The 23,703-nt window shown below is 41.7% G+C and overlaps 1 protein-coding gene across 7 annotated transcripts in view; it reads right to left on the minus strand.

The window, feature by feature from the left end:
• Positions 1-19,576, minus strand: part of LOC139561653 (dedicator of cytokinesis protein 11-like) — a 120,286-nt gene extending 100,710 nt beyond the window's left edge. For 4 of the 7 annotated variants that reach the window (XM_071378901.1, XM_071378900.1, XM_071378899.1 and 1 more), the window contains exons 1-9: positions 19,263-19,533; positions 9,716-9,832; positions 8,426-8,515; positions 8,189-8,271; positions 5,468-5,534; positions 3,348-3,443; positions 2,463-2,597; positions 1,136-1,316; positions 128-207 (exon numbers count right to left, since the gene is read on the minus strand). In XM_071378901.1, coding sequence (XP_071235002.1) covers positions 128-207; positions 1,136-1,316; positions 2,463-2,597; positions 3,348-3,443; positions 5,468-5,534; positions 8,189-8,271; positions 8,426-8,515; positions 9,716-9,832; positions 19,263-19,364 — 951 coding nt within the window. In that variant the 5' untranslated portion in view covers positions 19,365-19,533. Of the gene's footprint in view, positions 1-127; positions 208-1,135; positions 1,317-2,462; positions 2,598-3,347; positions 3,444-5,467; positions 5,535-8,188; positions 8,272-8,425; positions 8,516-9,715; positions 9,833-19,262 lie in introns of all 7 variants that reach the window. The other 3 variants (XR_011672178.1, XM_071378898.1, XM_071378902.1) reach the window with 3 other exon arrangements.
• Between the last annotated feature and the right edge of the window lie 4,127 nt (positions 19,577-23,703).

Below are 23,703 nucleotides of genomic sequence, written 5' to 3' on the forward strand. Positions count from 1 at the left end.
GGCCCTGGTGCTTAGTACAAAAATAAGGCAAAAAGGATACATGCGTACTGTTAATTTTTTTATGCAAGCAGCTATAAGCATAGCTGACAGTAGCCTTACATCACATCTCTACTCTGATAACACTGACCTTTATGAGTTCAGGGTGTAGGCTCCTCCCCAGACTCTCCAATAGGCTCTCTCCCTTCCCCTGGCTGCTGCTGTCCTCATCTGATTGGGCGAGAGAGGTGTCAGTCGAAAGGAGTACTTACCATATAGCGTACTGTATGATTCGGATGAGTATAATGACATCTGATATTAGTGGAAATTCTGTGATATCTGATACTCCTAGAGTTATGTACTTGGCTATTCCGCAACTGCACAAAAACCTTGGATGAGTGTACTTTATGTTCCACTCTTCCAACTTGAGCAATGTCCTAATGAGCTGAGGGAGGCATTTCCTTTTAAATGCAGCTTTTCTTACTAACTCTGCTGTCTTTCTGACTCCCTTCACTGTGTTGCAGGGGAAACTGGAGAGTAGCCAGGCTGAATCCCACAGCTTTCTGCTGTACAAGCCTTCCAGATCTCTCTGCATTTCAGGGGCATATGAGAACATAATGTTTTCAAAAGGACAATTTCCTAATTGGAAAATACATTCCCCCAACTGTGAAATTCCTCCAACGCACTTCCACACACACACACAGCCACATAATGTTGGCATTCCTCCACTAATGTAACAGCCGTAATACGCTGAGTTCAATAGTTCACAATCACTTCTTTCTATGTCAACAAACAATTCCAAAGAATTGTGAAAGGGGAACTGAATTTGAGTCAGATCAAATTACTGGAGAAACCAAGTGAAACAGTGCTGCGTTCTGGTACCAACTGTGTATCATCCTGTAATTGACTGTTAACGTTTTTCAGTGTGTTTACAGGTCAGTAGCAGGGATTTGAATCTCCTAGAGATTACTGCGTTGAAAGACAGGTGAAACTTTGCTATGAGAATAATGACACGAGTGGAGTAGCTAAATAACATGTCTGTTTGTAATGCAAGTGTGTAGGAGTAGGAGAGTACAGCATACACTGTATGTATATCAGAGTGTGTATGTGTATTATAAGTATATGTGTGTGTGTCCAGTCCAGTCCCCTCCCTCCTCACCCAGGGCACAGTCTAGGCTGTCTCCTCCGTTCTTCCGGTCTCCTCCCTCAGTGCTGCTCTGCAGGGCCTGTTTCAGGGTGATCACCCACTCCTCCATCTCCGCCTCGCTGTCCGCAGCCAGGAAGTGGCTGAAGCGCTCCTGCATCTTTAGCTCAAAGCCGTTACGACGTATTTTAGGGCACTGGGGTGAAAATATTGAAGTTTGGTTATAGGCATCTAAACAAAGTCATCTAAAAACACTCATAGCTCCTAAATACTTTTAACCAATGGAAAGCTTCCTGGCAGCCTCTCCAGTCTACTGTACCACACAGTGCCAACACTCAGAAGTTTATCTCATTTATTAGGAGAAAAAAATGCAAGCACCCATTTTTTTCTGCCCGGCGACTGGAATGCAGTTCAAAAAATCCAATCAGTTCCTGAAGGATGGCAAAGGTGGAGGAGAGGAATCCTGACCTAACTTCCACAAGTGTTGCGACAGCTGAAAACGGACTTGTTCATGTGGTCACAGTGGTGGTTTTCCGAACCCAAAGGAGTTCCCTTTTACTGGGATGTTGAAACACAAAACCAGCAGAATTCCTTCCAGTTATGAGTTATACATACTGTAGCTTTCCTGAGCCAGCATTTTTCCAGTGTTGTTCCAGCATTAAAAATAGCTAAATATTTCATGTTTTTTGGGGATTCCTCTTTCTCAGCAACTATTGTTGTGTTACAAGCCTGATTCTGAGTGTGCGGCTGTCGTCTTTGCCTCTTTAGAGACCAGAGATGACCTATTCAATGTATTAGCATAGAATTATATATTTGACTATCACAGACGTCCTTTTATGGCTGGCAGGAAGAAAGGAAGTCTAGCTAGGACAGGCAAGACAATATATCTAGATGTGTCGGTCTACACAAAGCCCAGAGCACATGGTGTGCCTCTGTAAGCAAATGGTCAATCTACAGATGTAGGATCTTAATTTGATCACTCATTTGTTGCTGAGAATGTTCCTGCAAAGCAGGAAATGCAAACTTGTACTGTATTTGAGTTTTACATTTCAGACTTGATTTACCCTTATGAATAAAATGGATCAACCCCTAGAAAAATGTCCATAAATTATAATCCACATAATAATTCACATTTCCTGTTGCTGCAGGATTATTTTCCTGCTGTACCAAACTGGCTCAAATGAAGATCCTACATCTGTATAAAGCCCTGAGTCAGGGTGTACTTCTACAATAACATTTTCAAACTATCTATTCCGATAACATTAGGAGCAAGCAACAACACAAAAACACAGAACAGCAGATACACTTCATGGTATTGGTAATGTCCAGATGGGATAATGACCTGAATGACATCTATACAGGAGTCCAAGTAGATGGACCCTTTGGTGTCCTTGCACTTCTTCTCATCCTTGTAGGAGTTGAGGATGTAGGAGCCGTCCGGCAGCTGGGACAGGTAGAAATACCTCCTCTTAAACACCTGAGGGCCAGAGGTAGAGAGGTTCAATTCAAAAATCAATCCAATAGCAACGCCGTCTTTAGCCTCTCTCATATCTGCTGTATAGGCTGGTGCTGAACGATGCGTGTGTACAGAGGTAGAGGAGGCTGGTTATTAAATCTATTGTTGTGGCATTGCGTAGAGATATCTTTTTGTATTAGCTCAATCAGGTACTGTATGTTAGTCTTGAACAAGAGCCTGCACAGTACCGCAGTTGGTCGCCAGTTGTGTACAATCCACAGTGATGAGGAAGTGTTGTGTATATTAGTAGTTGGGCTGATCAATTATAGTACAGATATGTTGTGTATATTAGTAGTTGGGATGATCTATCCTAGTAAATCTGTTGTGTTGAGGAAGTGTTGTGTATATTAGTAGTTGGGATGATCTATCCTAGTAAATCTGTTGTGTTGAGGAAGTGTTGTGTATATTAGTAGATGGGATGATCTATCCTAGTAAATCTGTTGTGTTGAGGAAGTGTTGTGTATATAGCATAGACATGACATCCGTCAAAACACCTCAAAACAAGACACGGTATCAATAACAAGACACAACAAGCTGAAACGTTGCCACCTATGATTCCCCACACGGCAGCATCTTGTCATTGCTGCTAGCTATCTGACCGTTCAGAATCATAACGCACGCCTTCCGGCCACATCGCCCATCATTTTCCTGATGTTGTCAGCCAACCCGTCTATAGGCAGTAGACAAGGCTGATGGGTTGTTCTGACTCACCCTCATGGAGACAGACAGGCTGCTGTTGATGTTGGCTTTCTGCAGCCAGCCCTGCTTCATGATACCCCCTCTCTGAGAGCACAGAGAGGACGAGTCCTGGCACACACACACAGGAAGGGTTAATATTGATGATGAGCGTGGATATATCTATAGGCTAATACACACACATATGCAAACACACAGACGCACAACGCACACAGAAATAATAACCACACATTCACAAACAAACGTACCTGTGTCAGTCAGTCAAATAGACACACACAATGCTCACCCAATTCATACAGAAAGATATGGCTTCCCATGAACAGGTGGGAGTCATTTAACCCATTAAACCCCAACCATTTAACCCCCACCATCACAGTTCAACCACTCATCTCATCTGCAGAGAGAATACCCATGGGACCGTTCATCACAACACTAATATCCATCACGAGGAAGAGGACATGGCAACTCAATGAACATAGTCACAGCAAAGACGTATCCCATCCCACAGCACAGGACATTCTTACTATGACTGGGCAAATAAATAACCTAATTCACTTACTTCTGCTGGGAAATACAGATAAATTCATACAGAGAAATCCCATAGCTATCACACACACACACAGCTCAGTTAACAGGTGTGTGTGTGTGCGCGCATGTGTGTCCTAGCTCTAATCACATTGAAGTGGTACTCTGCCCTCTGCGCTCGTCCGATCGTACATATGCCTCGCTCCAGCGCCGTCCTGTAATCCAATTGGCTGGGTTCTCTGCTCTCCGCCCTCATCACTCCCACCCCCCCCCTCCCTCACTCACTCTGAGTGTTCCTCTGAGACCCCCCTCCACCGCTCACCAATCTCCCAGATTGCATTATCATTGATTAATTCTTATGGTCATTGCTCTCCTCTCGCTTTCCCTCCCTCCCTCTCTCTCTACCACCCTCTATCTCTCGGTCTCTCTACACCACCCTCCATCTCAGTCTCTCTCTCTACCGCCCTCCATCGCTATACACCACCCTCTAGCTCTCTCTCTCTCTCTCTCTAGTGGTTATAGAAGCCTGCACGCTGAGACAAAAGGAATAGACTACATATAGACATATACTGTAGCGCTACCAGTGATACACCATGGCTGCTCCCTCCCTCTGAGACGAGTCAACAGCCTGTGTTGCAGCTATGAAGGACACTAAGTCATGTAACATTAGCCAGCCTCTTTTAGTGCTGCCTGGACTGATAGCCTCTGCTATGCTCAATTTCTCCCTCTCTCTTGAGTACTGGGGCTGTATCCAAACGGCAGCCAATTTCCCTGCATGCTGCACTACCCCATAGAGCTCTGGTCAAAAGTAATGCACTATATAGGGAATAGGGTGTCGTCACAGACATAGCCCTGGAATGATTCAGTGCTAGCCTCGGGTCCGTGCTCTCTGCTCCCTCCATCAGAGGACCATGGCTGGCAGCCATTTATTTTCCTTCAATTACAAACCTTTTTAATGCCAAGATTATTCACATCCGGCTGGGCCGTTGAGAGGTGGGGATTGGGGGTTTTGGGGGGGGAGAGCAATTTATAGAGGAGACGAGCTCTGGTTTCTAAGTCCAGCGAGGTCTGGATCTGGTCCCAGATCTGTTTGTGCCGTCTTGCCTCCTCCTAATGTCACAATGAAAAAAAAAGAGATCTGGGACCAGGCCATGCTTGTAGACCTTACTACTGGGCACAGCTGCATGTCCTTTCTCACCACAAACCCACATCGTAGTGGCACAGTGGGGGGTTAGGGTTGTCTGGATGTAAGCTACGGTGTCTGTATTGAATTGCTGTTATTTGATGTACTGCATTCTCGTTGTAGGCATATTTTCTTAAATACTTTGGGTGGGGGTTATAGCCAATACAGTATCAAATGGATGAGTTGACTATCAAAGTCCTTCTCTTTATCAACCAATCCTTGGCCCCATTATGTCAAAAGGGTATTTCAAACAGGACCACCACCAAGCCAACAAGGCCAGAAGGCGTGAGTGAACTGACCACACAGAAGACCTTAGGTCAATACTAGACCACTCAACATCATCTGATAATCAATGTTTCTCTCTCTCTCACACACACACACACACACACACACACACACACAAAGAGAGAGATCAACTCCCACTCACCTCATCTTTAGCGTCTTCATCGATCTCAAACACGTGAGCTGGAAGCTTGTCTATCTTCAGGCCTTTACTGTCAAAACACGAGTGAGAAAGGGTGATTGTATTCCTGGGTTTCTGACAACACACACTCAATACATCAACTCTTTCCTACTGTATCTCGCTTCTGGTCATTTCCATATCGTGTCTTTGTACAGTATCAAAAGACAGTCCATATCCTCAACGGACCAACAGCCAGTCCATATCCTCAATGGACCAACAGCTAGTCTATATCCTCAACGGACCAACAGCCAGTCCATATCCTCAACGGACCAACAGCCAGTCCATATCCTCAACGGACCAACAGCTAGTCCATATCCTCAACGGACCAACAGCTAGTCTATATCCTCAATGGACCAACAGCTAGTCTATATCCTCAACGGACCAACAGCTAGTCTATATCCTCAACGGACCAACAGCCAGTCCATATCCTCAACGGACCAACAGCCAGTCCATATCCTCAACGGACCAACACTAGTCTATATCCTCAACGGACCAACAGCCAGTCTATATCCTCAACGGACCAACAGCCAGTCCATATCCTCAACGGACCAACAGCCAGTCCATATCCTCAACGGACCAACAGCCAGTCCATATCCTCAACGGACCAACAGCCAGTCCATATCCTCAACGGACCAACAGCTAGTCTATATCCTCAACGGACAAACAGCCAGTCCATATCCTCAACGGACCAACAGCTAGTCTATATCCTCAACGGACAAACAGCCAGTCCATATCCTCAACGGACCAACAGCCAGTCCATATCCTCAACGGACCAACAGCCAGTCCATATCCTCAACGGACCAACAGCCAGTCCATATCCTCAACAGACCAACAGCATTTTTTGTATTTTCAACATTTTACTGCAGCATACTGTAAATGATCGTGCATTGTGGGAAAATGTTGTGGGCGGGGAAAGAATAGCTATTTTCCCAAATGGTACTGTAATTCCACACCACAGAATAAAGTACCGTATCATATCTTTGGTGCGCCAAAATCTTTTTGACCGTAGTGGGTGAATGGTATTGTTGTTTCTGGTTCATAACATATTTTGAGGCAGGGCCTTGTGAGAGGCTATATTTGTTGTACCCATGAGTGAGAATGCTGTACCAACTTAACTCCTTTGTGGTTATATTGGCCCATCAATTTAAAATTAGGAACGTCAAACGTTCAGCCTGCTGCACAGACCATATGAACGCTCAAGTCTAGAGCACCTGGTTAAATTGTGCTTAGGAAAAACATTTTTTATCTAAATAGTTAAACAAGTGAGACATTTTTGTTGTTGTTGAGTTTGCTGTATTTACTATCATCCTAAATTAAGACATTTAGATATTTTGTCATAATTCATTCATGTATATTACACTACTTTCCATGACCACATCGAATTGGGGGGGGGAAAAATCACACATAATTTTGACCTCAGATTGGTGATGTTAGTATAAAAGTTTATGGTCAACACGATGACACAAGATCAATTGCTTAAAACAGATCAATATTGTTGGTTTTGTACGGTTGATTTTGTCATACGCACTGGGGTCGCAGGACTTAGAACGCAGCCATGCAGTTTCTTTCTCAAATGGCACTGATAATTCGGGGTGGTCTCGCTATAAAAGTCACTGGCCACACAACAATACACTATCATTTAAATAGCAGCCAACCGTTGCCACTTTTCAAGTTAACAGAAAAAGTTGTTTGTTACCTTTTCCATGATGGCAGCCTCCCAAAATCAACATCCAAAATATAGATAGAAGCCTTTTACAAGATCTTAACTAACCAACCATGTATAGGTTATTCCAAGTTTACATGTGGCCTTTGAATAGTGTTAGTTTAAACAGCACTACACCCCAATCGTTTGCCCCGTTATCAAAAAAAGTATTGCGTTACAATTACCATTGCGGACCACTTTCTACTCAAAATGCAACACTACAACATGTACAAAATTGTCCTCTATCTAGTGATGTACACATTATTGCCAGATTCCGTGTGGTTTTTGAGCGGTGTTAGTTTTAAAGGACGTGCAACCTCATCTCTCCCCTCTCGGGCAATTAATTTCTATGTGATAATCGTTTAGTGATTGACAAAACAGTTTTGCGTTTCTTTCTGCTTTGGTGACCCCCGTATCAAAGTGCAACATTCCAAAATGTAGCTAGCTGTCTTCTGCAGGATGACCTCTATTCAGTGATGTGAAAAGATCTCCAGTTTCCATGTGGTTTTGGAGTTGTGGCAGTTTCAATGCTGTAATGTTTGTAATATGCTGTAAACCTGCTTGCACCAATCCCATGTAATTACAGTAAAATACTCCCCTTGACAAATCTCATCCATTCATTCCGATTATAGTAGCATTTGCGTTTTAACAACATAATACAGTCAACTTTACGGTATTGTACTGTGTCATTATACAGTACTTTGTTTGATACCGTATTAATATAACAGTAGGAATACTGTAATATGAAATACAGAATTTCACTTGCCACCAAGCTGCCTGTAAGCTACCGTCAAATTCACAGTATCTCCTTTATCTTCAATGTATCAAAAGCTAGGTCTACGGTATATCGTCAACACATCTACTTCAGGTCTTCCACATGGTCAGTCCTATGCCGTTTCTTTCTATCAGTGGCTTCTTTCTATTCCTGATATACAGCACCTTGGAAGCATGTTTCTAATGATGGCTTTCTATTAAAGACTTACCTTGGGAGCATGCGGAAATCACCAGAGTAGGCTTCATATTTGTAGTTTATGACGTGCCAGTCCATGTTGTACGTCTTGATGCACTGCCCAACAGGTCAACATTAGAGTTCAACACCAGGGAAGCAGGTAAATAGAGAGTGCACATAGTGACAGAAAGGTGATCTAACTTCAGGTTACCATATATCCTTGTCAAGTCTATAGGCATGTGTTGTGTACTAGTGTAGACTGAATGAGTACCTCTTTGGCAAACAGGCTCTTGGCGTCCCTTTCTGCATTCTGGGGCACTGAGGGAACCACGGTCCTCCTCTGACGAGAGATCCGAGACTCCTAGAGAGAGATGATGGAGAACAGTCTCTTAGAATGGGAAAAGTCATGCTGTTTTATGATTTCTGAGCAGAACTACATGTTTGAAAGTGTCCCAATAATCTGTATTTGAATGAGTCCCAATAATGTCTGTGAATGAGTTTGGTTAGACTGGATTGGACTACTGTAGTTTGTTCGCTTTGTTTTCAGCAATAAATACATTGGTTTTGCAGGGGGAAGCAAGGCTGTGTGTTAGGACTTGAAGTAGTAATTTAAAGGGAAACATTAATTATAGAAAGGGAAATCTATAAAAATGCCCACCTTGAGCCACTTCTTCTAGAATTTGCTGATGTTGCGGTTTTAAACTAATCACCATTTCTGCAGTTTTTCCTCATATTCATACCACAGGTTCCATTGCAGTAACAACCGTGTTTCCAAAACGCTATATTCACCAGAAATTATTGCTTATGGGCACCTTAATGTGGGGTTAAAATATGACTGTTCTTAGATTTTGAATGTGTATGAAAATTAGTTTTTATGTTTTTGATATGTGGTTGTCTCACCTAGCTATCTAAAGGTGAATGCACTAACTTTAACTCTGGACAAGTTCATCTAATAAATAAATAAATAAATAAAATGTAAATGTTTTATTTACATACAGCTCTCATATTACTGTATTGAATAATTATAACATTAAATATTGATGTTACAAATGTATAATTTGTAAATTTCTTTATAAAAATTAAGTATAGTTATTTGTTACATTTGATGGTGTAAAACCTAGCAATACTACTTTTCTCTCTGAGAGTGAAGTGGATACTGTATATAGCAGAAACATTATTTTTCTCTGAAATGAAACCATCAAGTGATAGATTTGAAACAAATACATGTCTGTCATTGAACAACCCCATGCCATGATTAGATTGTGTTTTTTCCCACTATATCTTTCATAATTTCTTTGAAAAATAAAAGCTAATTTACCAACATTTCTGAAAATTGATATATATCGTTTTGGAATGAAACTCTTCAAATGTGGGTCTGGTATCCAGTGTCTCTAGAAGCATATTTGAAAGAGTGTGTCACTTGTATAAATGTTCTCTAATAAAACATTTGTGGGAATTTTAACAAACAAAACAAGCAGTGTTTCTTCCCAGTGCTGCAACACCCTATTTAGCGCTACATGTGCCATTTTCCATGTGTGTGTGTGTGTGCGCGCGTGTGTACCGAGACGTCGTCGACAGGACACAGCAGGAGGTCTCGCTGAGGGTCACTGTGGATTTGGGCTTTCCTCTGGAACACCACGTTCTCATAGTCCAAAGGCTCAATTACCTTAGGCTGCTCCTGTAGGCGCACAGACAGATGTAGGATCTTAATTTAATCACCCTGTTGCAGGGGAAATTTCTAACTTGGAGAGTATTTGAGGTTTAAAAAGGCTTCTGAAGTTTGTAATTTGCATTTTGTAATTTCAGATGTGACTTTCTCCAACGGAAAATTAAATTAATTAGAATCCATATATCCTGTTGCTGCAGAATTATTTTCCTGCTGTAGCAAACTGGCTCAAATTAAGATCCTACATCTGTAGTCAAGTTATCAAGAGACACGAAGATAATGTACACACACCCTCACCCACTCCTTTTACACAGGGGAGAAACATTGAAATAAGCTGCTCCAGAAATAAATAGACAGCTCTGCGAGTCAAAGACACAGAGGTTACCATATACATTCAGACAGACACAGATTCAGGGTTCCCACTAGCTACAAGGTTGGGGGGCAGCTCCTCACTGTCACGGTCAGAATCGGATTCCTGACTTTCATACTCAGACTCATTGTCAGAATTTTATAAAAACTCCAGAATTTCCGCATTTGTGAGTTGTCTCCTTTTGAAAGACATTGCTAATGCTACAGCTCAGCTCACTATCTACATACATAAACAACACCACTGAATCTCTTAGAGTGGGAGTGTGATGTTACGTGATTGTTACGTGGTTTTAGGCTGTGTTTCTGTACAGCACTTTGAGATATCAGCTGATGTAAGAAGGGCTATATAAATAAATTTGATTTGATTTGATTGACTGACGGCACGCGCCACTTGTATCATTAAATCACTATCAGAAAATGTTTGGTGTGGTAATTATTTATATATTTACTGTTTTATTCACATGTTTTCAAGTACTGGTGACAAAACATCCATTCCGATTCTTGCATAGACAGTAATGAACACATTGTGTGTAAAACACTTTTTTGAAGTATGTACTGATTATGATAAGCTAAGCTAATTCCAGCTATGTGTGGAGCCATGTTTGTTGACATACAATGCATTCTGGGTTTCAGACCTTCTGGAAGTGAATGGTGGGATGTGAACGATGGTAGACGACACACCCGCTTCAACATGCATACTATAAACAGACCACACGCATCTGGTCTCCTCTTATTATCTTTGGTTTCTGTGAAAAAACAAACATGGTGGAGCGCAGAAACTACCCATCGTCGGATTACTTTCAATTTCTAGAACGTGTTTTACTCAATTATTTCGATCCATGGTGAGCTCTCCCGTTATGTGATTAATTATAAATAGTAATTGCTATTAGCTAATTCCTATTGTCGTTTCTGTCAGTCGAGAGTTATAAAAAGATGACCGCTTGTGTTAAGTCAATCTTTCCTCAGTTAGCGCTAGGACAAATGTAGCCTATATCTTCCTGTTTGGATGATTGTGTTATGCTGTAGCTACTTCTGTGAATGTCTGAACATTGCATCCAAAAATAAAACTGCTCACATTCTGGATATAACTTTGTAAGGACTGTGTTTGTGCAAAATGTTTCTGAAAAAAAACAGTGTGGCCAGCTCAAATGCTGATTGTTGCGTCAATTGAAAATGGACGTTCTAAATAATCGTTCTAATCACACCGGTTTGATTGTACGCTACAGGGAACACTGTAGAATGATCACACCCATGTGTTGGTACGTGTGAAAAGGTTAAGACATGAAGGTCAGTCAATACTGAAAATGTCAAGAACTTTGAAAGTTTCTTCAAGTGCAGTCACAAAAACCATCAAGCGCTATGATGAAACTGGCTCTCATGAGGACCGCCACAGGAATGGAAGACCCAGAGTTACCTCTGCTGCAAAGGATATGTTCATTAGAGTTACCAGCCTCAGAAATTGCAGCCCAAATAAATGCTTTACAGAGTTCAAGTAACAGACACATCTCAACATCAACTGTTCAGAGAAGATTGTGTGAATCAGGCCTTCATGGTCAAATTGCTGCAAAGACAACTACTAAAGGACACCAATAAGAAGAGACTTGCTTGGGCCAAGAAACACGAGCAATGGACATTAGACCAGTGGAAATCTGTTCTTTGGTCTGATGAGTCCAAATGTGAGACTTTTGGTTCCAACCGCCATGTCTTTGTGAGACGCAGAGTAGGTGAACGGATGATCTACGCATGTGTAGTTCCCACCGTGAAGCATGGAGGAGGAGGCGTGCTGGTGTGGGGTTGCTTTGCTGTTGACACTGTCAATGATTTATTTAGAATGCAATGCACACTTACGCCATCCCATCTGCTTTGCGCTTAGTGGGACTATCATTTGTTTTTCAACAGGACAATGACCCAACACACCTCCACTCTGTGTAAGGGCTCTTTGACCAAGAAGGAGAGTGATGGAGTGCTGCATCAGATGACCTGGTCTCCACAATCACCCAACCTCAACCCAATTGAGATGGTTTGGGATGAGTTGGACCGCAGAGTGAATGAAAATTAGCCAACAAGTGTTCAGCATATGTGGGAACTCCTTCAAGACTGTTGGAAAAGCATTGCAGGTGAAGCTGGTTGAGAAAATGCCAAGAGTGTGCAAAGCTGTCATCAAGGCAAAGGGTGGCTACTTTGAAGAATCTCAAATATAAAATATATTTTGATTTGTTTAACACTTTTTTGGTTACTACATGATTCCATATGCTAGTTTTGATTTCTTCACTATCATTCTACAATGTAGAAAATAGAAAAAAATAAAGCAAAACCCTTGAATGAGTAGGTTTGTCTAACAATTTGACTGGTGCTGTACATTCGGACAGACACAGAAACAGAGGCACAAACCCTCACCTGCCCATTCACACAAACAGTATTTTTATGTTTATTGGACCCCAGGAAGAGAGCGAGAGAGAGCTAGAGAGCGACAGTGAGCGAGAGAAAGAAATAAAGAAAGAAAGAGAGAGAGAAAGGAGGGAAAAACAAATGACAAACATAGAAGGAAAGAACAGAGAAATATTAGGATGACTGCTGGAGTGGAGGAGAGTTTAAAACATATCTTCTTATACCACTGTGAACACAGGGTTTAGTAATCTAGTTCAACAGAATGTCCTTTAGGGGTTGATGTTCAACACTCTGGCCCCAGAGGTTGCAATGTTACATGGCCCCCTACAGAGGAGTCCTCTGCAGAAGGGTTAAGCACCGGACAGGGTTTGAAAAATGCCTTATAACCTTTTAACCTTTGGGTCTAAGTTCCTGGCTACTGTTTCTCATTTGACTTTAGGTTGCTTGCTGCAGGGCACAGTACACACACAGCTGTACACGTTGGCTGAGTCCTTCCCTCCCTTGAAGTTCTCCCAATGTCTTTGGTCACTGACGAGTAGCCACTGCAGAATGGGTAGTTCCATACCACAGGCTGCCTCTGCATGAAACTGCCCTATAGCAGGAGTTGTAACTTCATCAGCCATTGAGGAGTGACTCAGTCTGACATGTTACCAAGGCAACACAACCACAAAACAAAGATGGCGGCTCCACCTCCACCACATTTCTGCTGTAAAGTCACTACATCCTGTTGAGAGTTTCATAGAGAAGTGGATGATTTCAAATCCTATATTCTGAGGAATTATCAGATAAAATAAACACTACAAAAACCCACTATACTAGAACTAAGACATGTGAGTCAGTCCGGGACAAAGCAACTCAGGCAAGGAGAAGCAACTAGGCAAAGTCAATCGTTAATTCTAATAATAGTGCAAGACTCAGCAGAAGCTACCGTAATAATTGACTGATAATGGTAATAGGCATATAGGATAAGCCTATTTTGAATAATATGTCATCATCTCTATGTTACAGTAATGAACTCCTGGGCCTCAGGGCAGTTTCATGCAGAGGCAGCCTGTGGTATGGAACTACCCATTCTGCAGTGGCTACTCGTCAGTGACCAAAGACATTGGGAGAACTTCAAGGGAGGGAAGGACTCAGCCAACGTGTACAGCTGTGTGTGTGTGTGTGTGTGTGTGTGTGTGTCCCACCTGGCACTCATTTATAATTCCATTAAAGGCAGCACAGCTGGAGCAGAGGGTCTTTGTACTTCTGTTGAGGGAGTTAGTGAGTGAGTGGAGAGGAGACCAACTAGGTCAACTACTTCCCTTTCAGCTGGTGCACAGTGATTCTCCCTCTCTCTTTCTCACTCCTCCCCCCACTCATTGTTCTCTGTCACACACACACTGTAAACAACATAGTAGTTTCACAGGCCCCTGTGAAACTAAACCACAGCCTGAGAGAGAGAGAAACACACAAAGGAACGAAGGAAGGGGTTTGGCAATCAATCTGGCTCTGGACACTCCAAACACCATCACCGTACATAAACCACCACTCCAACATGCCTCAGGGGTCTTTGGCTACAATGTCAGTGAGAGAGAGAGTACTTTCCAGGTGTCTGTCTCTTACGGTTCAGTGGAAAGACAGAGGAGAAGTCTAACTCTAGCAGATGGGAGCTTTAGTACTGGTGTTTATTTGTTCACAAAGACACACAGTCTTGTACAACTAACCTTGTGGGGGGAAACAATTCAGTCCCATCCAAAATACTATTTTCCCTAACCAACCCTAACCTGAAAACCTAACCTTAACCCTAAAACTAACCCTAGCTCCTAACCCTAATTGTAATCCTAACACTAATTCTAACCTTAACCCTAAACCCCCTAGAGATAACATTTGACCTTGTGGGGACTAACAAAATGTCCCCAGTTGGTCAACTTTTTGTTTGTTTACTATTCTAGATCAAGTCCCACTCACCTCACCTTTAGCATCCTCATCGACCTCAACAGTTCCCCATCAATAGTGAACACAGATGTCCCACATCCCTTGACCTGACTTGAATTTGTATATACAAACTAGTGCTGAGCGATTAGTGCTTTTTGATTTCGGTTTCAGATTATTTGGGTTGAAGGCTGTAACAGCACAGAATAAAACAATGAATAAAAGTCCCATGATGGTAGTGACTGTCCTTTACTGCTTATCACTTATTAACTATCATTTATTCACTTTAATAAAATATTTCAGTTGTTGTATATTACATTTGTTTTATTGATGACTTTATTATTTCATTCCATCTCTATAGAGCTGCTGCCTATGCTTGTCACGCCCTGATCTGTTTCACCTGTCCTTGTGCTTGCCTTCACCCCACCCCAGGTGTCGCCCATCTTCCCCATTATCTCCTGGGTACTTATACAGGTGTTTTCTGTCTGTCTGTGCGTGCCAGTTCGTTTTGTTCGTTCAAACCTACCAGCGGTTTCCCTTGCCTGTCTTTGCTATAGTCCCAGTTTTCTAGTTTCCTGGTTTTGACATTTCCTGCCTGCCCTGAGCCTGCCTGTCATCCTGTACCTTTGCCTCTACTCTGGATTACCAACCTCTGCCTGACCTGACCCTGAGCCCGCCTGCTGTTCCGGTGCCTTACACCCTCTCTGGATTATTGACCCCTGCCTTCCTGGACCTGTCGATTTGCCTGCCCCTGTTTAAAGAATAAACTTCTGTTTCTTCAACACTGTCTGCACCTGGGATACCTTAAAACGTGATAATGCTGTCTGACAAAAATCACAATTTTAGCAGTTCTTGAAAGTAAATAAGGAATATGACTGCTGAAAAGCAACTATCAATCTTAGATCATGTATTTTCAGGTAGAGATACCTCACGAAGCAACTCCCTCCCCATCGCACAACTCCCTCCCCATCGCACAACTCCCTCCCCATCGCACAACTCCCTCCCCATCGCACAACTCCCTCCCCATCACACACTCTCTTCTCTCCGTCTCAGACCGAACAAGTAGGTACACAATGGATTAAGTTAATTGTAGATAATTAGCATGTTTTCTGCGCTAAACTATGTAAAATATTGACCTGTTGGAAACTACAACTGCCTACTACATCGCACAGTTCAGGCTTGATTTGATTAATCTCTAGAAACACTATGCATTGCCCTCACGAAAAGAAAAAAAAACTAAATGGAATTCAAATAACTGAACCGAGTTGGTCAATTAGTTTTAAAAAACAAGAAAATAAATAACATTTTGGTTAATCGCTCAGCACTAATACACACTCTCATATAGCTACAGTGCCTTCAGAAAGTATTCATACCCCTTGACTTATCCACATTTTGTCTTAGAGCCTGAATTTAAAATGGTTTAATTCACATTTTTTCTCTCACCCATCTACACACAATAAAAACATGTTTTTAGACATTTTTGCAAACGTATTGAAAATGAAATACAGACATTTTCTAATTTACATAAGTATTCAACCCCGAGTCTACACTTTGTAGAAGCACCATTGGCAGCGATTACAGCTGTGTCTTTCTGGGTAAGTCCCTAAGAGCTTGCCACACCTGGATTGTGCAACATTTGCCCATTATTATTTTCTAAATTCTTCAAGCTCTGTCACATTGGTTGTTGATCATTGCTAGAAAAACATGTTCAGGTCTTGCCATAGATTTTCAAGTAGATTTAAGTCAAAACTGTAACTTGGCACTCAGGAAAATTCACTGTCTTCTTGGTAAGCAACTCCAGTGTAGATTTGGCCTTGTGTTTTAGGTTATTGTCCTGCTGAAAGGTGAATTCATCTCCCAGTGTCGGGTGGAAAGCAGACAAACAGGTTTTCCTCTAAGATTTTCTCTGTGTTTAGCTCCATTCCATTTAGATCTATTATGTTTTATCCTGAAAAACTCCCCAGTCCTTAACGACTACAAGCATAGCATGATGCAGCAACCAGTATGCTTGAAAATATAGAGAGTGGTACTCAGTAATGTGTTGTATTAGATGTGCCCCAAACATAACTAACACCGTGTATTCAAGACAAAAAGTTAATTGCTTTGCCATATCTTTGCCAGAATTACTTTAGTGCCTTTTTGCAAACAGGATGTTTTGAAAAAAATATTTGTTATCATGTACAGGCTTCCTTCTTTTCATGCTGTCAATTATGTTAGTATTGTGGAGTAACTACAATGTTGTCGATCCATCCTCAGTTTTCTCCTATCACAGCCATTAAACTCTGTAACAAGTCACCATTGGCCTCATGGTGAAATCCTTGAGCGGTTTCCTTCCTCTCCGGCAAGTTAGGAAGGACGCCTGCATCTTTGTAGTGAATACACCATCCAAAGTGTAATTAATAACTTCACCATGCTCAAAGGGATATTCAATGTCTGCTTTATTTCATTTATTTTTTACCCATCTACCAATAGGTGCCCTTCTTTGTGTCGAATTGGAAAACCTCCCTGGTCTTTGTGGTTGAATCTGTGTTTGAAATTCACTGAGAGACCTTACATATAATTGTATTTGTGGGGTACAGAGATGAGGTAGTCATGTTAAACACTATTATTACACAGAGTGAGTCCATGCAACTTATTATGTGACTTGTTACGCAAATATTTACTCCTGAACCTATTTAGGCTTGCCTTAACAAAGGGGTTGAATACTTATTAACTCAGTACATTTCAGATTTTAATTTTTTATGAATGTGCAACATTTTCAAAGAACTTAATTCCATTATAACATTATGGGGTATTGTGTGTAGCCGAGTGACCCCCCCCCAAAAAAATCTACATTTAATCAATTTTAAATTCAGGCTGTAACACAACTAAATGTGGAAAAAGTCTACTTTCTGAAGGCACTGTATATTTGATCAAAACAACACCTTGTGATTCGCCAAGAGCCTTCTTGCGACCTCAGACACGTACAGTAGTTTCACTTCAGCTACTGTTCAAAACGTCCCAATGTCTTATGATCTGAAAGTACTGCGAGTTGAAGCTGGTGGGCCTCAGTAATATACTACTACTAGGCTTATGTTAAGCTGTTACTTGAGCCAATCCACTCCTTTTCAGATCACAGAGAACAGACCCCATAATAAAAGGAATAGGCTACCTAGCCCTCCCAACTGAACGTAGGAAAAGTTGTTCCTAGACGCACCAGCTGGGCAGTTTAAAAAAGGAGAGTGGAAAGGATGGAAAGAGCAGAAAACGTGGATTGCCAGGAAGAAGAATAAAACAAGAAGCCCCATTGACAAATGTGACAGATAAAGACAGACCAAACACACACACACACGAAGCATGATTGGAGCATGCCTCCAGAGAATCACTGCTGGCTAGGCAACCTCCACAAAACAGCGCTTGTTCTCTGTTACCACGTCGACCGTTACCCCGAGGATCATCCGCTTAACCAGACACAACACACACTCCGGGAACCTGTGTTGCCTAGCACACATCAGGCAGCATCAAATCTCATCACAAGATGACTACGCCTGTTGCCTTCACTGCGTCATTGTCATAAGACTTGACTGGAGATGTTTGTTAATTAAAAAAAAGGTCTGGGCGAAGGCAGGTTTACAAAAGTCCACTGAATGTTGTCTTGGCATTGTCTTGGCTGGGTTTGTGTGTTGGTTGTGTCACATATGAGAAAGAGACCTGGTGAATCAGATGACATCGACAGTGTGGGAGATTTTACAGTGGAGAAATCCCATGATGACAAATCACGAGGTCATGAGTCACCCCGAAAGGTCATGCGTCTTTTGATGTCAGAGGAGAGCAATCTCTTGCAAAAACACTGACATCAGAAAGAAACACACACACACAGAACCCAAAGAAGCCCTCTGTGAATGATTACATCTGAAGTGCTTCATCAGTTTTTTGTGCAATTTATCTCAAGCCAATTCCCTGCATCATAGCAGAGTTTAAGCCAATGCTACAAGCAGCCAACCAAACTACAAACCACAACTAGTGCTCAAATCACGATCCATGACATAGCCTACAGCACTATTGTCCTTTCAACAAAGAAAGGGAAAAAGCTCCTGTAAAGACTGAACTGTTATTGTAGGTCTATCATCAAAGACCATCAGGATCAATAATCCTGTACATGCTTGGGCCATTAAAAATATTAATTCCACCCACCCAGCATAGAAAGGAGCAGGATGCAAGAAAAGGGAATGGGATCTTGGGTAACCATACAGTGTCGCTGGCCAACTCAGAATTGGCACTGCACATTCTGCGAGCGCACAAAAGGCGCTGCAGCCAAGACCTGATGCCAAGAGGCATGGAATACCATGTGTTCTCTCTTGTGCGCTACACACCATAGCCACAGAAAAAGGACACATATATCGCAATACGATACTTACTTTATATATACACATGATCCTTTTTAAAATATGGTCATTTTCTGCCTAACGAAATGTATTAATTTCCAGATAATTACGACATCATACGCACGTTTAAATTGCCACTTGTAATCAAATGTGGCAAGCTCTGCTCAGTGGGTGACATATGGGGAATGGTGAGACTCGCTGACACGCGTCTTCGATAAAACTGTAAACAATGTCTTTCGGACATTCAAGTAACGTTATAAACTAAAAGTATACAAAGACTTTTCTGGATGAAACCGGACCGGACTCTGGCGCTATGGTTCCGTAGTAAAGTGAGCGAGCGGGTATGGACAGCAAGGTACCTTAGCTACCAGCTAACTGAAGTTGAGATAATAAGCCAACATACTAACCACAATCACCGATGTTCTCACAGCCTCCGAGACACTTTGCCTAAGTTCCGCCGCCGTTCCAGGTTTACTCAACCTTTTGGTAAATTTCCGTACCTCCGACATAGCTATCTTTCCCGTGAAAACCACCACCTAAGTCCCGGTATAACTGACAGATGGGGCGGGTGGGTCAGGCAGCGGTGGCGTTGTGAGGCGGGGCTGGTGGTGGACCGAACAGGCTCTCGAGCATCTCGTGCGCCTCCTTCTGCCTGTTCCCTTCTCTCCTCCCTGAGACGGATAGGTATATACACCATTGGCGCACACCTCAACTACCTGACTAACCACTGTGAGAAATGGTCAACTACAAATTGCATGATCACCTGTACTAATATTCAGGATACATTCACAGTGGAATTGTATTTTTTGGATGGAAAAGTTTAGGTTATTATTGTAATACTATAATGGTATGTGTTTGCCTCCTTTTCATTGGAGATTATCGTATTGGTATTTTTGGGTAGGTTGCAGGAGTAAATTCGTATCTATACACCAACCCTGGCATAAAAAGTGAGAAAATCATCATCTGTTCATAGATTATATATGAGAGAATGTCGCTCTTTAGTGGACAAAGATGAGAACCACAGCAGTCATACAGTTCAAATTCTGTAGGGTTTAAACTATTTTTATTTTCTTCCTTTCAGACCCCGAATGATTACAAAAAAGTTCAATTGATTTGCACTCATAACAACTAATAGGTAATAGTGTACATGTAGCCTATTTAATAATGGTATTTAATTACATTACTCTCATAAGAGGTCATACCACATGCTCTCTAGTAATCAGATTAGATTCCAGAACACAAGGCCTGTTGTTCTGAGTGCTAAGTTTGCCTGCTTCCGATTAGCCACATAAACCATTAAAGTCAAGGCAACCAAGAGACAAACAGTTAGTTTCTGGATAACGTGATTCAGAGAAGTATGTGAGCCACATCCTAATGGCACTGATGCCACTATGCCTTGTCATCATCCAACTATTTATATCTGTGGGCTGAATGTGTTTGAGGATTAATTGTACCAATAGGGGTATAGAAGGCCTACCCATACCATGTATTTGCTCAAATAAAATAAAAACATTGGAGATGTAAATGTCAATCTTCTCTGTGTTGTGTTGTTCCAGATGGCAGTAGTGCCTTATACAGCCACCGGGTCATAAGCAGTGAGGCATTGGTAAGGTGATGAGAACCTCCACTGTGAGAGGTCCAACGGAATTCTCCCATCACAATACCTGGTAAGTGAACTGTAAACCATTCTGGTGTCTTGCAATTATCAAAAAAGACATCTGCTAAGTTTTCAAAGCCTTGCATTACACTCATAGGAAATGTATAGGGGACATGCAGAGTGGCACTAGTGAGGCTAGTTAGAGGATTTGGTTTTACATGAGTAACAAAAAATATATTGGTAACAAACAAAGGTTTGAAATTAGGCCAATAAAAATATTATTCAATGCTAATGCTATGACAACTAATAACAGTATTTAATGTTGGAGGCCTATGACGAAAACCAAGAGCCAGAAATGCAGCTTTTATGCAGTGGGGGGGCATATTTACATTACGGAAAACGTTAACCCTTGAGCTGGGCTGGGTTGGGGTCTGTAGTATTAGAGGCAGTAGATATACTCAGTAGAGATACTTCACTGTTTCCTGTCCAAACATCCAAAGAGAACTGATTGAAGTAAAGGTTTTTATATACAGTATAACCAGACGTATCAAACCAATATTTGATTGCCTTGATCCAATAACTCTGAGTTGCTTTACATAGTCATCTTAAAACAAAATATCTAGGCTGCTCAAACTGTGTTAAACCAGATGACCTATTTGCTACACAGTACTTTTTTTTATTGTTCAAACAGCCAATACAATCTCTCGTTTCAGTGTTCCCTCCTACATTTCATAAAGGCTATGTAAAGTGTCATCATATCAAATCAAATTTTATTGGTCACATACACATGGTTAGCAGATGTTAATGCGAGTGTAGTGAAATGCTTGTGAATATAACAGGTGCCCCGTTGTCAGACCCTCATTCTATACAGTGCAGCAAGGTTGACGTTACAATGATGATCAGACATTGGGACATCTTTTTGTTTTATGCCAACTCTGGTAAGAAATTTGAATTCATATATATATATTTTTAAATCTACATATTATTGGCGTTTAGAAACCATTTGAATGACTTTGTAGCAAGTATTTGAGATGTTTTTCAATCTTCATCTTGATGATCTATATTGTTTGTTTGCTTTGACAGTTTTTGCATTTACCAAGAACGTTGTTCAACCATATGCTGTTATGGTTACTGAGATGGGAGGTAGTGGGAATATCACTTCCTTTTGGCCGACTGACGTGAATACCAATGTTGTTTTGGTACAAGCAGACTCTTGGACAGAAACCACTTCTCATGGCATCATCACTTTACAGTGGCCAAAGTAGTTTTTACTTTACCAATGACTTTACTGAGACTAAACATCTGAGTGTGAAGAGAGGAGTTGACAGCTTTAACCTGACCATCTCCAAGACAAAGCCATGGGACATACTACTGTGGTGCTATGTTAGTGGGCGAAGTCAAATTTGGAGAAGGAACTGTTTTGATTGTCAAAGGCAACTTAACTTCCTTCCCTAATTTGGGATTTTAAATTTTGCACCATTAAATTAGAAATATACCTTAGACTTTGGCGCTGAATGAATATACCAGACCAATACAATTTACACACTATGATCTTACTCCATCACTCTCTTGAGGTTTAGAGTCCAGCAGCCTGTGTCTGAGTCAGTCCAGACAGGAGACTCTGTAACTCTGAACTGTACATTACAGTGTCTATTGGTTCAGACATGGCTCAGGAGAATCCCATCCAGGAATCATTTACACCCATGGAGACAGGAGTGATCAGTGTGAGAAGAGCCCTGAGGCTGAGTCTCCTACACAGAGCTGTGTCTACAACCTCCCCAAGAGGAACCTCAGCATCTCTGATGCTGGGACCTACTACTGTGCTGTGGCCTCATGTGGGGAGATACTGTTTGAGAACGGGACCAAGCTGGACATCGAAGGTAAGCTGTGCATAATCAAAATTCCCCACACATTTTCTCTCAAATGGTAGGAAATATCAATATGTAAATCTATCACCTTTCTTTCATAGTAGATTTTAAATTAATAATCTTTCATAGCTACGTAGTATGTTTCAAGTGTTTTGAATGTTTTGTCATTCATCTTTTAGCAGGGACCCCTTCTCAGCACAGCCAGTATGGGAATCCTCATGCCAACACGTCAGACCAACAGGTTAGCAGAATTGCTGTATCAAGAGTGAGACTGGATAATACTATTAAAGCAAACTATTACAGCATTAGATTTAACCCAGAGTCTGAATTGAGTGAGTCTGTGTTTCATCCCCATAGTTCCATGGTGACGATGATGGCCTGAACTACGCTGGCCTAAAGTTCACTGACAAGAAGCCCAGGAAACAGAGGAGAGAACACAGAGAGGAAGAAACCATCTACTCTGGTGTGTCATATAGACAGGATGTGGCAGTCCTCCAATCAGCATCATTCTAAGTTAAGCCCCACCCCTCTTCTGACCTCCACTTTCAGCTTGACTGTGTCAGTATTTTGCACATTTCTCATTTCTGTAAGATGCCTTTGCAGGGGCCTAGCTGAAGAGACTGTCACTGCATTGGCATATTTTCCTAATATCAACGAAGAATCACTCAGGTGCAGAGCACGGGTGGCAAGTAGCCTAGTGGTTAGAGCATTGGGACAGTAACCAAAAGGTTGCTTGTTTGAATCTCTGAGTCAGCAGGGTAGAAAAATCTGCCGTTCTGCCCTTGAGCAAGGCAGTTAACCCCCACAACAACTGCTCCCCGGCTACCAATGACGTCAATTAAGGCAGCTCCCGCAACTCTCTGATTCAGAGGGGTTGGGTTAAATGCGGAGTGCACATTTCGGTTGAATGCATTCAGTTGTACAACTGATTAGGTTATCCCTTTCCCATAATTGTGAAAGTGTGAAAGTGTGCAAGTGTGAAAGCTGATACTAAGATGGTTTCAGAAGTCTCAAATCCTCAGTAATAGTTGCTGAGGTTGACTGACTGGATACATTTGTTTTGTAGAAGTGTACAACAAAATGTATATAATGATTTTGCAAATGTCTGAATTCTTCCTTTTCATGATAATAGTTGTTACATGGAAGTCTGTAACCTGCCTTTATGCTTGTTTGATATTTCAGTAAAGTTGTTTTTATTTCCTAGTGTAATGACTTGCCCAATTCTTACCACTTATTTGCACCAGGTATCAAAGGATCACATCTTTATTTTGTCAAAAAGGTGCCAACCTCACCAGAGTTCACTTCCTCCTGAAAGCTTGAACTGCCTTCTACAGACCTGAAGTGAGAAATACAACGTAAACCCCCAGTGTATGTCAAAGAGGA

This window comes from Salvelinus alpinus, chromosome 31 (genome assembly GCF_045679555.1).
Source record: "Salvelinus alpinus chromosome 31, SLU_Salpinus.1, whole genome shotgun sequence".
Classification (NCBI taxonomy): Eukaryota; Metazoa; Chordata; class Actinopteri; order Salmoniformes; family Salmonidae; genus Salvelinus; species Salvelinus alpinus.